This window comes from Watersipora subatra, chromosome 5 (assembly GCF_963576615.1).
Source record: "Watersipora subatra chromosome 5, tzWatSuba1.1, whole genome shotgun sequence".
NCBI lineage: Eukaryota > Metazoa > Bryozoa > Gymnolaemata > Cheilostomatida > Watersiporidae > Watersipora > Watersipora subatra.
Genome location: NC_088712.1, coordinates 22,985,420 through 22,998,943, shown reverse-complemented (window position 1 = coordinate 22,998,943; position 13,524 = coordinate 22,985,420). Strand labels below are relative to the sequence as shown.

Here is a 13,524-nt window from a genome sequence, read left to right as displayed (position 1 = left end):
TAAAATAATTATGTCTATATTACAACAACAAATAAATAGACGGTAAATGGAAAGTGAATACTAATATCATCTAAACAGTTCCTTGATATCAATTGGACGGGTGCTCGTGGATGTTTAGAAAAAAAACAGCAAGTAATGAATTCTTGGCAAGTAGAAAATCACACAGACTTTGTGAGCTTAGCTAAGCTGTTGTTGAGGAAGGAAAATACAATTTAAAAGCAAGTTCAAAGTTGAACCGGATAAAAAGAATCAAGGTCAGATCTGTTCTAAAAACTGTAAAAGTTGGAGCATCATAAAGGTAGAAAATGCGAAGGTGGATAAAAAGTATCTCATGAAATATGATAAATATACAGAGGTAAGAAAGTGCAAGACAACACGGGTGAGTTGAAACAGTCAAGGAGATAATATGATGGCTGATTTGTGAGCTGAATGAAAGTGTATCTATCAGCTAATTGTCCCATCAACTGCTGCTGCTACTGCTAGTGAACTCTTGCAAACATGGTATGAGCGGAAGGTTGTCAGATGTTTGGAAGGTGAGTTGTCGCCCCCTGCAACAGATTGGAGGTTGATAGATTCCATGTTTTTTTCTGAAGTTAGCAAGAGCCCGTGTCTCTTAGTAGTAACATTTTATTAAACAGTAGACGTTCTTACTATGTAAATAATATGTTATACCAACAGTAAGATAAATGTATATTTCCTAATCCGTACTAAGATTGACCCAAATTCGCTTCTTTGTCCCGTCAAACAGGAAAAACTGAACCTAATTTTTTAACTTAATTCCGGTGCAGTAACTGCGATATTATTGGTTGATATCGACACATTTTCTCTTTTTTCTCATCATTTTCACTCGGTTTCGGGTTCATGATTACGGTAATAATACGTCAAGTTATGGGAAGCCCACACCTTCAATGTTAAACCGATCTTTCAAACATTTTTTATTGTATGAAATAAAATAAATTGAAGCAAAAATATACAGGCACTACCATAAGAGTCACCTCTGTCTGGTTTTTTCTGAAACCAGGGCTGGAGGTTATGATAAAAGATTGATTTCAACGAGACTCCAATTCGTGACATTCAGATTGATAGACCGACAGTGTAACACCTGCACTAATCAACCACCTTTAAAGGTTTACTTGCAACAAAATTCACATTACAGTTATTTGGTATCAAAAAATTCGCCATGTCTTACTCTGCTGTGTTGTAGGCACAAAATATGTGGAAATGTGCTAACAAGCTTTTAAAAGTTCAAAAACTAACAGTTAATCGCCGCCATCATGAAACCGTCGTAGATCGGAATCAGTTCATTTGTCTGACGTAGTTAATCCATTTGGTTATTGTTTTGACACGTGATGTTCTCACGTGAATTGAAAGGCCAATAAAAGGCTAACTATAAAACTTCTCGCAGCACTAGTTTATGACAAACACTTCGAGTTTTCCCGAAGACCGTATCAAATATAGATGCTCGCTACTTTAAAGTTTTGTCTCGTCTTGGTCTAATCATGTAGTCGTAATCTGATCATGTGACTCATACTGCCTGTCAAACAGCGCAAATAATTTTTGCAGCATTTTTCGACTATCACAGGTGACCAACAGGCTCGTCATGTTTATTAGACAATGATATGTACTCCTTCGAGCTAAGGTTAAAAAATTAAATGAATTTTCACGGCAGGTTATAAGATATCAGTGCTGAAAGTGACAGCATTACAATGACGATGAAATAAACGCATAAGAACAATAGACATGGTTTTATTGAATGCAAGAAGTATATTTGCAAGAATATTTCGACGAAGGAGGTTGCATGAAAGTGTAAACAGAAGCCATCTCGTTCAATTACATCCCATTTGAGCCGTTTTGGAAAGGGATTTTAGTCTACGGCGTTTTCGTGATGGCGACGATTAACTGTTTGTTTCTAAGCTTTTGAGGGCTTGTAAACACATTTCCACATATTTTGCACCTACAACACAGCACAGTAAGACATGGTGAATCTTTTGATACCAAATAACTGTAACGTGAATTTTGTTACAAGTAAACCTTTAACATTGGGAGATCTTACAGATTCAACCTTTAAGTACTGTTTCAATCTTTCGTGACATTCAGATTGATAGACCGACAGTGTAACACCTGCACTCATCAACCTCCTTTAAGTATCAATAAACAACTGTGCAGCTACTTACTCTCCATTTTGTAGACACATCTGATGATCACTACTAACTATCATGTCATGAAAGTTGTATATACTATTACTAAACATTGCTAAATAATCACGCAGCTACTTATCATCTGTGTTTTATCTGCGTACTTGACGATCTCTCACGGTACTAGTTTAAATAATAGATATACCCCGGTAAGTCGTTAAACTCTTTCAAGTGCAACCCGAAAGAAAACAATATTTTTCTTTACGTTAAATGGAATTTGCGTCATAGAAGGTTTATATTATAGGAGAGTCCACTGTATAAACAATACAATACTACTTAAATAAATTGTGTTCCCAATAAGAGCCAAGTAAATGCCCAAACTACAACTTTTTTTAAAAAGCTACTTAAATAGAACAATTATAAATCTTACTTATGTTAAACAGTTTGTATGTTTTTGAACTTCTAGTCAGAACAATAGTACAGTTAGCCTAAGTTTCAGCCATGATATAATATATATGAACAATAGTACTGTTACAGGGTAACTGCACTATGTCATGACTGACACTTAGGGGAACTGTTAACCAAGTTTCAGTCATGATATAATATATATGAACAATAGTACTGTTACAGGGTAACTGCACTATGTCATGACTGACACTTAGGGGAACTGTTAACCAAGTTTCAGTCATGATATAATATATATGAACAATAGTACTGTTACAGGGTAACTGCACTATGTCATGACTGACACATAAGGGAACTGTTAACCAAGTTTCAGCCATGATATAATATATATGAACAATAGTACTGTTACTGGGTAACTGCACTATGTCATGACTGACACTTAGGGGAACTGTTAACCAAGTTTCAGTCATGATATAATATATATGAACAATAGTACTGTTACAGGGTAACTGCACTATGTCATGACTGACACATAGGGGAACTGTGAACCAAGTTTCAGTCATGATATAATAGATATGAACAATAGTACTGTTACTGGGTAACTGCACTATGTCATGACTGAAACTTAGGGGAACAGTTACCCTAAGTTTCAGTCATGATATAATAGATATGAACAATAGTACTGTTACTGGGTAGCTGCACTATGTCATGACTGAAACTTAGGGGAACTGTGAACCAAGTTTCAGCCATGATATAATAGATATGAACAATAGTACTGTTACAGGGTAACTGCACTATGTCATGACTGACACTTAGGGGAACTGTTAACCAAGTTTCAGTCATGATATAATAGATATGAAGGCTGAAGAATAGGCTCCAAGTTGAAAAAGATCCAGTTGTTGGTTAAACTAATGATGGTAGGTGCGAACAGGAGAGGGTTACAAACAATGACCAGCTAAAATATTAGACACCCACCTTAGGTTTGTGGTGGGTCTCCTTTATCTGAGGGTTGTGCTTTGGATGTAGAACTGGTGACTTGGATTGTCCCCCTCCATAGATAATGTTGGGAAGATTCTGAGAAGAAACATAAGTGGTATGTAGATACATAAGTGTAAGTGTGCTGTAGATACATTTATGCTGACCTGATAGGATGGTGAGTATAAATCTATATATCAATTCTCAATATAGTTTAGACAGACTAAATCATTAACTAACCCTTGGGCCTTGTCGGTTGGGTTTTTTATCATAGATATCATATCTGTCAAAGTACGGGTGGTTCAGCAACTCCTCACATGTCAGTCTTTCAGCTGGATCTTTGGCAAAGCAACCCTGAAATGTCAAAATTTCCACCTTCAGGGTTTCAAGCACAATAACACTAGAGTACAGTGTTGTCAGGAATTATGACACAACTCAAAAATGGACGCCTTTGTTCACCTTGGTACCCTCGCGGGAGCCATGTTGATTTATTCATTTAACACTATTGCCTACAACTGAATGCGAAAAAATTTTTTCCAGTAAAATAAAGCTAAGCTGCATCATAATAGTATCACAAAATTAATAGGTTGAGAATACAATAAGCAAATAGCACTACTATCCTTTGATTTTTGTAAAGTTCAGTTGCATACGCATTTTCATTAAAAAAATTAATTACCAATCAGTGTTTATTGAAAACTCACTCCATATTAATTATTAGAAACTTCTGCATCTAACGATGTCTGGTTTGTGGTGGTTCCTATTGACTTGCCCTACTGATTGTATGCTATGTGGGAATGATATTTAATGTTTCATAAGGAAAATATGAATTTGGAGTTGTCTTCTTGAACAAGCACTGACAACTCATACAAAAATAGCATTTAAGACCATCTTTCTTTCATCAACAAAACTACTAATAGCCAATAAGGGCTTTTTGACGAGTCTTTCTTGCCTTGCTAGATAATGCTCCAGTTTTAGTACTTTTACTGACCAGTTTTAGTATAATATAACAATTATTGTATTATCTTGTGCATGTATCATTAGCAGACTGATTATATGGAGGCATACTGATTAGAGTGCATCCCTCAACTATTGAACCCCACAAAGCTGGGAGACTATGGTATGCAGTCTCTGCACTGTTGACACTGGCTAAAGCCTGGTTCCCATATACGTCGCAAAGCACTGGCGACAGCACCGCAGGCTATTAGCGGTGAAATGGGAACATACACGCTGGGTACCGCCGGTAGTAGCCGGAGGCAACACAACTGTTTAGCGCTGCTCACATTTCGCAAAAGGACGCAGGTAAAATCTTCCCAAAATGCACAGTACGGGTAAAAGTCACCATTATAGGAACGGCATGGCGAGCGAACGTTTTATTTGATTACGCAATAATGTTTACGATATTATTAATGATGTGGCTTTCATGTGAACAGATGCCGCTGAGCCTAGCGTCGCAAGCATTTTGCTGCACATGTTACCGCCGGAGTCACGCAATCGATATGGGAACCAGGCTTTAGCCATGACCTAGTTAATTTGTAGAAATGTCTTGTGCCTTAGGCATCTATTGTATATAGCTTGTAATATGTTGTAACACTGTCTTTTAAGTAGACCACAAAATAAAAAGGTAGTCACCTTGAGAAAGGACAGAGCGTTGGGACTGATATTTGGGACTTTTTCTTCTAAGAGTAGCTGTTTGTCGGGAGTTGGTATAGTCATTCCATTAAAGAAGGAGTTGTTGCTGAAGACTTGCATGTGTCTGGGCAGTAGATCCCCTGTATATATAAACTATCTGTTAACATACAAGAATCCCCAGTATAAATTAACTATATCTTATCATCTTATATCTTATTATTAACTTATCATCCGTGGACCTCCAGTATATAAACTAAATGTTAACATCAGTGAATATCCAGTATATATATATATATACTATATGTTAACATCAGTAAATCCCCAGTATATATAAACTATTTGTGAACATCAGTAAATCCCCAGTATATATACGTATAAACTATCTGCTAATACCAGTGGACCTCTGTATATAAAAACTATATGATAACATCACTGAATCCCCACTATATATAAACTGTATGTTAACACCAAAGGACCACCAATACATATAAACGATCGGTTAACATCAGTGAACCTCTGTATAAATGAACTATATATATAACATCAGTGAACCTCAGTATAGATAAACTATATGTTAACATTAACTCCTTTTCAAAGTTCTGATCATTGAAAAGGAAAAGAAGTCATTGTGAGACAGAAGTACTAGCAAATCAGACAATGTAGGGCAAGACCAACCTAAGGTTTTCTGTATAAGGTAGAGTTGGTCCACATCTGACCTGCCTGGCCAAAGAGGCTGGCCAGTCATGAGCTCATAGAAAACGCAACCTACAGCCCATATGTCTACCGGAGGGCCGTACTGAGTATCTCCAACCAACAGTTCAGGGCTGCGGTACCACCTAATCGCAACATAATCTGTGTAGTCATCATCAGGTCCAGCTACAAGAGATAAATTGATTTTATCCAAAGTGGAAGACAGACCTGACCGGCTTGTCTAGCTATTATAGACATTTGTGACTTGGAGTATGCTTGAGGGGTACCCTAGTGGAGTGAGGGATTGGCTACACATTAAAGAAGGGGTACCCTAGTGAAGTGAGGGATTGGCTACACACCAAAGAAGGGGTACCCTAGTGGAGTGAGAGTTTGGCTACACACACCAAAGAAGTGTGTCATTTGAGACGCCCTGTTTCAAAACGTTGGTCTATAATAAAAAAGTTTAAGGACAATAAAAAGGTTCTGCCTAGAAAATGTATTTTCAGTCAACATATACGACATTTACTATTCTAACATTTAAATGAAGGTGTTTGTTTATTTCTATGTAGGCCTATTGTGCTTATTTTTGTGTACATTTCTGCGTAATTCATACTGAACTGGCTGTATTGCCTACTACATATCTTTACTGATTACAATAGTCTTGCTGACCATGTGAGTTTAAGCATTGTGCTTCACGCATGGGGATGTATTTTTCTTTTCGTGTGTTTTCACGCTTAGCGCTAGCTGAAGCATTAAGCATGAATCGTACTATAATGGATGTGTACTACGCCTGTCTGTAAAACTGAAGGTTCCAAGTTCAAATCCAATATGAAGCGGATTTTTTGTTCCTATAAATGCATCGCTATAACTGGACACATGAATGACAGACAAACACTGAGATTTATATGTATGACAAATGATCGTTTTATTGGACCCGCTGCAGGTCATCCTCAGAATTAATAGAGTAATCCCCTTGTTGATGCATTATTGATGGAGGCATGCAGAACCTCTTAAAGGTTTACTTGCAACAAAATTCACATTACAGTTATTTGGTATCAAAAGATTCACTAAGTCTTACTCTGCTGTGTTATAAGTGCAAAATATGTGGGAATGCGATTACAAGCTCTTAAAAGCTCAAAAACGAACAATTAATCATCCCCATCACGGAACCGCCATAGATTGGAATTAATTTATTTCTCTGACTATTTACTTTCTCTGACTCATTTACTATTGTTTTGACATATGATGTTATCACGTGAATTGAAAGGCCTATAAAATGCTCAATATAAAACTTCTCATAGCACTAATTTATGACAAACACTTCAGGTTTTACCGAAGAGCCCGTATCAAATATAGATGCTCGCTACTTTACAGTTTTGTTTCGGCTTGATCTAATGGTCTAGTCGTAATCTGATCATGTGACCCATACTTCCTGCCAAACAGCGCGAATACTTTCTGCAGCAATTTTCGACTATCACAGGTGACCAACAGGCTCGTCATGTTTACCAGAGAATGATATGCACGCCTTCGAGCTAAGGTTAAAAATTAAACGAGTTTTCACGGTAGGTTTTAAGATATCAGTGCTCAAAGTGATAGCGTTACAATGATGGTGAAATAGACGCATTAGGACAATAGACATGGTTTTATTGAATGCGTGAAGTATATTTGTGAAAATATTTCAGCGAATGAGGTTGCATGAAAGTGTAAACAGAAGCCATCTTGTTCAATTACATCCCATTTGAGCCGTTTTGGAAATAGATTCTAATCTACGGCAGTTTTGGGATGGCGGCGACTAGCTGTTCGTTTTTGAGTTTTTAAGAGCTTGTAATCACATTTCCACATATTTTGCACCTACAACCCAGCAGAGTAAAACATGGTAAATCTTTTGATACCAAATAACTGTAATGTGAATTTTGTTGCAAGTCAACCTTTAAGCTATTTTAAATTAGCAGGTTGCATAGGAAACAGGAAGAGGCCCTAACATCAAACAACAAAATATTTAGTGCATCTTTGTCTCATCAAGGCTTATTATTAAATAAGGATTATCTTCATACAAGATAACTACAAGCTACATGTAGGTGCTCAGACCAATTTCATAAATTTACCCACAATTTCAGAAATATGCCCTGTTCTATAGCTTGTATGTTAAACCATAACTGCCACGTACAACTTTTATCGTATTTACTAGGTAAATCAGACACGCTGATTCCGACTTTGTACTCAAAATAAGGATTGTTCAACCAACTTTCAAAGTCATGAAGGCTTTGACAAAGCGTTTCAACATCCGTCTCGAAAACAACACAATCGGCACAACAAGCTCCGCCCATGAATATGTGACGTAGCCTAGCTTTTTAGGAATGGAAATTAAGGATGTTTAGTCCAATTTAGAATGATAGAGATGGGTGTCTTAAAACCCATTATTATTTAAATTCAGCCTTCAAAATAATCTCAGTCTTTTATGAAAGGTAGATAAACTATTTAAAACTGCTCGTAGCTTGCTACAGGATGGTTAATATGCTGAACACCGATAAAAATGAGCTCAAAAAAGCGCGATTTTATCCCGATCTAGCGTTGTTATTAAACTTTTTTAACTCATTTTTAAATATGCAAGGTTAAATAGCTTACCTACATTTCAGAAAAAACAGATTATTTTCAAGGCTGAATTTAAATAGTAATCTGTTTTAAAACACCTATTTCTATCATTCTAAATCGGACTAAATGTCCCCAATTTCTGTTCCTAAAAAGCTAGCGTACGTCACATATTTATGGGCGGAGCTTGTTGTGCCCATCGTGTTGTTTTCGAGACCGATATTAAAACGCTGTAAAAAGCCTTCATCACTCTGAAAGTTAGTGGACCAATCTTTATTTTGAGTACAAAATCGGAATCAGTGTGTCTGATTTACCTAGTGAATACGATAAAAGTTGTACGTGGCAGTTATGGTTTAAGACTAAACTGTATCATAATGATGACGTATCTGCTTGCAAAGACACTAGATAGTTCTAAACAAGACACCACGGCACAAAAAATGGAAAGACAATCTGGAGCATTGCGGATGAACGCTGTTGATTATTTGCATGAAAGGACACTGCCAGCTGGTGCCCTTTGACGCCCAGGTCGATGTATGAGGCGACCCATTATGGATTATTCAGTTGTGACTGAGCTAACGCGATCACAGCCCATTTACTCATAACAATCGAGCGCAATTAGCCAATACAACTAAGTTTAAGGCAATTATACGCCAACAATCAATTATTCACAGCGATGAATAGAAAATACGAATGAACTATTGGAATTGCGTAGAAAAATGTGGGTGAAATCGGGGACAGCTCAATGCAATTCTAACACAAACATAAGTTGCAGCCTGCGTCATTCGTCGGTTTCATTGTTATTCCTTGAAGTAGAGGCCCTAATGGACTATTACTTTGCGAATAGAAGCTGAGCCTGGTTGACACTGAGCTGCAGGTGCTTACAACCAGTGCATGTTATCTATCTGCTGACTCATTCAAACACTCTTTGCATAGGTTAAGCCACCAAGTTTCAAGAATTATTTGAACAGACTGTTCTGTGTCAGAAATAGAGAGATATCACAGGTCAAACATCTGCCAAGAGTTGTCAGGTGTGGATGCTTGGCTGTAAAAGCCATTTATTAAACAAAATCTCTCTATCTTTGGCCATGTTTTTAATCAGATATCCCTATAATACTATAAGCTATCTTCTGCTCCTGCCCAGATAGAACTCGCATACACTACAAACTATGCATTGTTGACTACCGATATCAACAAGTTTTCATGCCATGTTTTCAGCCTCACTTAGCAACATACTATATAATACTCAAGTAGTTGCCATCTTACTAATACACCTTTCAATAGGTCAGCATTGTAGGTCTTGATACATGATATGATGATAACATGATACTATAATAATGTCTGCCCAAAGCCATGATTGACGGAAAAGAAAAATTATCGTGTCATAAAGCGTCCCTCCAGTTTTCAGCATGGCAGACTAACACTCTGACAAGCGCTAACAAGTGCTCACTAACATATCCGAATAGTTGTGTGTATTCACATAGTGGTATCGCAATATTAAACCTTCATTCCAAATATTCTAATGAATGAGCAAATGTTAGTGTTTTCATGAGCTAGATATTAAAGATTTGAATTTGGCATTTTATATAATTATAAACATTAGTGAAAGGCCTAAAATGGATAATTGTTTCATTTGTACACATTTGTAGAGAACAAACCCGACGAAAACAACAAGATATTGAGACAAGTGCGGCATATTTCAAGTGCAGACTTTGCAATTACAAAGGATGTCTGTTTAATTGATTATCTAGAATATAAAAATAATGATATATCAATAAAATGTACTTATATAGCGTACAAAATCAAATGTTTGAATAATGACAATATCATATAATTTTAGATTAGACCGTGAGAAAGAATGGAAATAATGCGTATTACCAACAGCATTTGTGTGCAATGAAAACAACTTCTCATGTTTCATAAGCGATTCCGCCAGAATAAGAGCTGCTATAAAAGGCTTGTGAGTTGATCTAATAGTATTAGGAATGTGCTATAATACACCTCTTTAGTGCAACAAACTCGGTAGCCAACAAAGGCAGCCGGTGGTAAGTGCACGATGAAACACGAGAAATACATAATCTATCCAACTTACTTAAAAGCCGTGCAAATCCGAAATCGCATAACTTGACTTCGCCTGACTTGGTTATAAGTATATTTTCTGGTTTCACATCTCGGTGAATGCACTAAAACAAGAAATATGGCATAACATTAAGTGTAGTGCACAAAAAAGGTAAAAACATGCAGCTTCAGTAAGGCAAATGAAGCAACTTTTTTGAGTCCCTATAGAAGTGAAACAGTCCGAGAGAGAATTCACAAAAGAAATCACACCTCTACATACAAAGTTAGTTTGTTCTAGGACTTGCTTTGTATGTTAAAACAATTATGTTGAAACCGATATTTCCATAAGAATACGCAGTAATTTATTTAATCCATTTCACCAGAGGAAAACTTATGAAAACTCCTTCATAAAAACTTTAGATAATTACAAATATCATGAGAAAAAAATGTAAATGTATAAAACCATGAAAAAAAACTCACTGAGTTACATGTTGAAAAACAAAATTAGTTTTAAAATACTAAATAAAAACTACTTATTATTACCCCACTCAAGAGAAACACAAATGTAAGTGTAGACTCAGCTATACGCAGTCTCTGAAGTGGAGGCACTGGTAGAGACACTGATAGCCTACTCTGACATACACAGGATATGGTGTATACAAACAACTCGTATGTTTCTTTTAATGTAATTTTAATTTCTTTTAATGTTTTATACAAACTTTATGCTTTCTTGCAACTTGTTTTCCTTTTATTTTTAAGCACAAACTTTTAACATCAACTTTCGGAAATTACTTCAGGTGTAAGGGCAACTCCGTGTTTACATTGTGTCACTCACGAACAGGTGCGTGACTGCATTGGAAAACCAACTGATCACGCTTAAGAGCTCATAAGATGTGAACGGAACTACTAGAGAACTACTGAGAAGAGAAATATGCCTCTCAAGGTTTGAGGTTGAATAAGTAAATATTGCCCAGATTCTGGCACTTACATTGAACTAGTGGATGAAACGATTTTGGCAGTGGAGACAACCAAAGCAAAATATCCTCTATAGTTAGCAACCATATATGATTGGGATAAAAAGGGAAGATGGAAAATGAGTCTACGAGTAAATGAGTGCAGAGTCTGGTGGGGAAAACTAATAATGTGAGTGAAGAATAGCAAGGTAGAGACTCCACTATATTGAAGAGTCAGATATAGTCATGAAAGAGGGAGTAGGTACTACCAGGGTAGAGACTCCACTATAGTAAACAATCAGAGATAGTCATGAGAGAGAGTGTAGATACTACCAGGTTAGAGATTCCACTATAGTAAACAGTCAAAGATAGTCAAGGAAGAGGGAGCAGATACTACCAGGGAAGAGACTCCACTATAGTAAACAATCAGAGATAGTCATGAAAGATGGAGTAGATACTACTAGGGTAGAGACTTAACTATAGTAAACAGTCAGAGATAGTCAAGAGGGAGTAGATACTACAAGGGTAAAGCCTCCACTATAGTAAACAGTCAGAGATAGTCATGAGGGAGTAGATACTACAAGGGTAGAGACTCCACAATGGTAAACAGTCAGAGATAGTCAAGGAAAATGGAGTAGACACATCATACACTTACATTGTGCTGGTGGCAGAAATTTACTGCTTGTAACGTCTGCCATATAATAGTCTTAGTCAACGCTTCTGGCACCCTGCAAAAAGAATTAACCACAGATATTAGATATTGTTGAGAGGTCAGATAGGCTGTAGAACTAGACCTTTCAACAGTTTCTAATATCTGTGCGAAACCTCTCTCTAATGTCAACCGCAATAGCAATTAGCAAGGCTATCTAAGGAATTAGCCAAAGTAAAAACTCCACCAAGTTTAACATTTCGCGAACCAGCATCATCCAGTTTTAAACAACTTCGGAAAATAAATGAGTAGTCAAAAAGTCATTTCCTGTGTCATCATATGAAACAATTTTAGTCATTAGACAAAGTGGGGAGCTCATTGAGCCTAAGCAGATGAAATTGCTGCCTAAAACAAAATTTTATAGAGCATAGTCAAAAAAACTCATTGCGAAGGACGAAAATGGATACCACACAATACCAAAAAAGCTCATCGAACCAAAAGAAATTTGTAGATATGGTAGAAGCATCGTATGGAACAAGAAATAGGGAAAGTTCTTGGAACACAAACAAGAGCACTCACTGAAGGAAAAAAATAAAACTCATTGGATACTAGGACGCTTGGCAGTACCGGGCACCATGAGAGATCGTAATGAGTAGCTAATATTTGCATAATTAATTAATACCCATATCCAAGTATCCGAATTCAATTCCCATATGAGACAAGCATTTTTCCTAAAGTTCTTAGCGTGGCTTCGAATTGAAACACTGTTCTTATTATAGCTAAGATTACGGAGAGAAAGAGAGAGATTGTTGATTCCTCACCCGCCTTGGTTCCTGTCCAGCTCATTGAGCACCGTGTGATTGACGTATTCAAATCCAAGATGTAGTCTCTTCTTTCTCTTGAACACTTCTATGAGGTTGACCAGATCCTGGTGTTTCAAATGCTGAAAAATAAAGACTCGGAGCTGCCAGTGATATGAATACCGAAAGAATAAACACAATGACCTTTAACGTATTAGCCTCAACACTACTTTTACCTAAACCAATTCCAACTGTGGAAAATAATCGGCAAATATAGCAAAGCAGTAAGTCTTTGCATCCTCTTGCTTTACCATATATATGCTAAATGTTTCATGTATTTCATTTAGAGGTTTTCAGATTTTTCATAGTCTATGTCCTCGTTTTTACATGACAGGTATGGGCTGTCTTCTATCTGGACACCATCGTATGATGGAGCAAATATTTGTATACCGCTATACTGTAACATATTCTCTGGCCTGAAAACATATCATAGCTCTTCCTCTTTAGAAGGTATCAAGAGTAATTAGGCATAGCATTAATACAAAAGTACTTTATAAAACTATGCAAAAGACTAAATGGAAAATAAATAAAATAGGTTTTATTTGTTTTCCTTCTTTACAGACACGCAGAGTGACAGCGTAAAC

General features: G+C 36.7%; 1 protein-coding gene across 1 annotated transcript in view; it reads right to left on the bottom strand.

The window, feature by feature from the left end:
* Positions 1 to 13,524, bottom strand: part of LOC137396221 (cyclin-dependent kinase-like 1) — a 211,971-nt gene continuing 198,447 nt past the window's right edge. The window contains exons 6-10 of the mRNA XM_068082404.1: positions 5,820 to 5,909; positions 5,145 to 5,284; positions 3,756 to 3,869; positions 3,516 to 3,614; positions 1 to 548 (exon numbers count right to left, since the gene is read on the bottom strand). Of these exons, the coding sequence (XP_067938505.1) occupies positions 519 to 548; positions 3,516 to 3,614; positions 3,756 to 3,869; positions 5,145 to 5,284; positions 5,820 to 5,909 (473 nt within the window). The 3' untranslated portion in view covers positions 1 to 518. The remainder of the gene's footprint in view (positions 549 to 3,515; positions 3,615 to 3,755; positions 3,870 to 5,144; positions 5,285 to 5,819; positions 5,910 to 13,524) is intronic.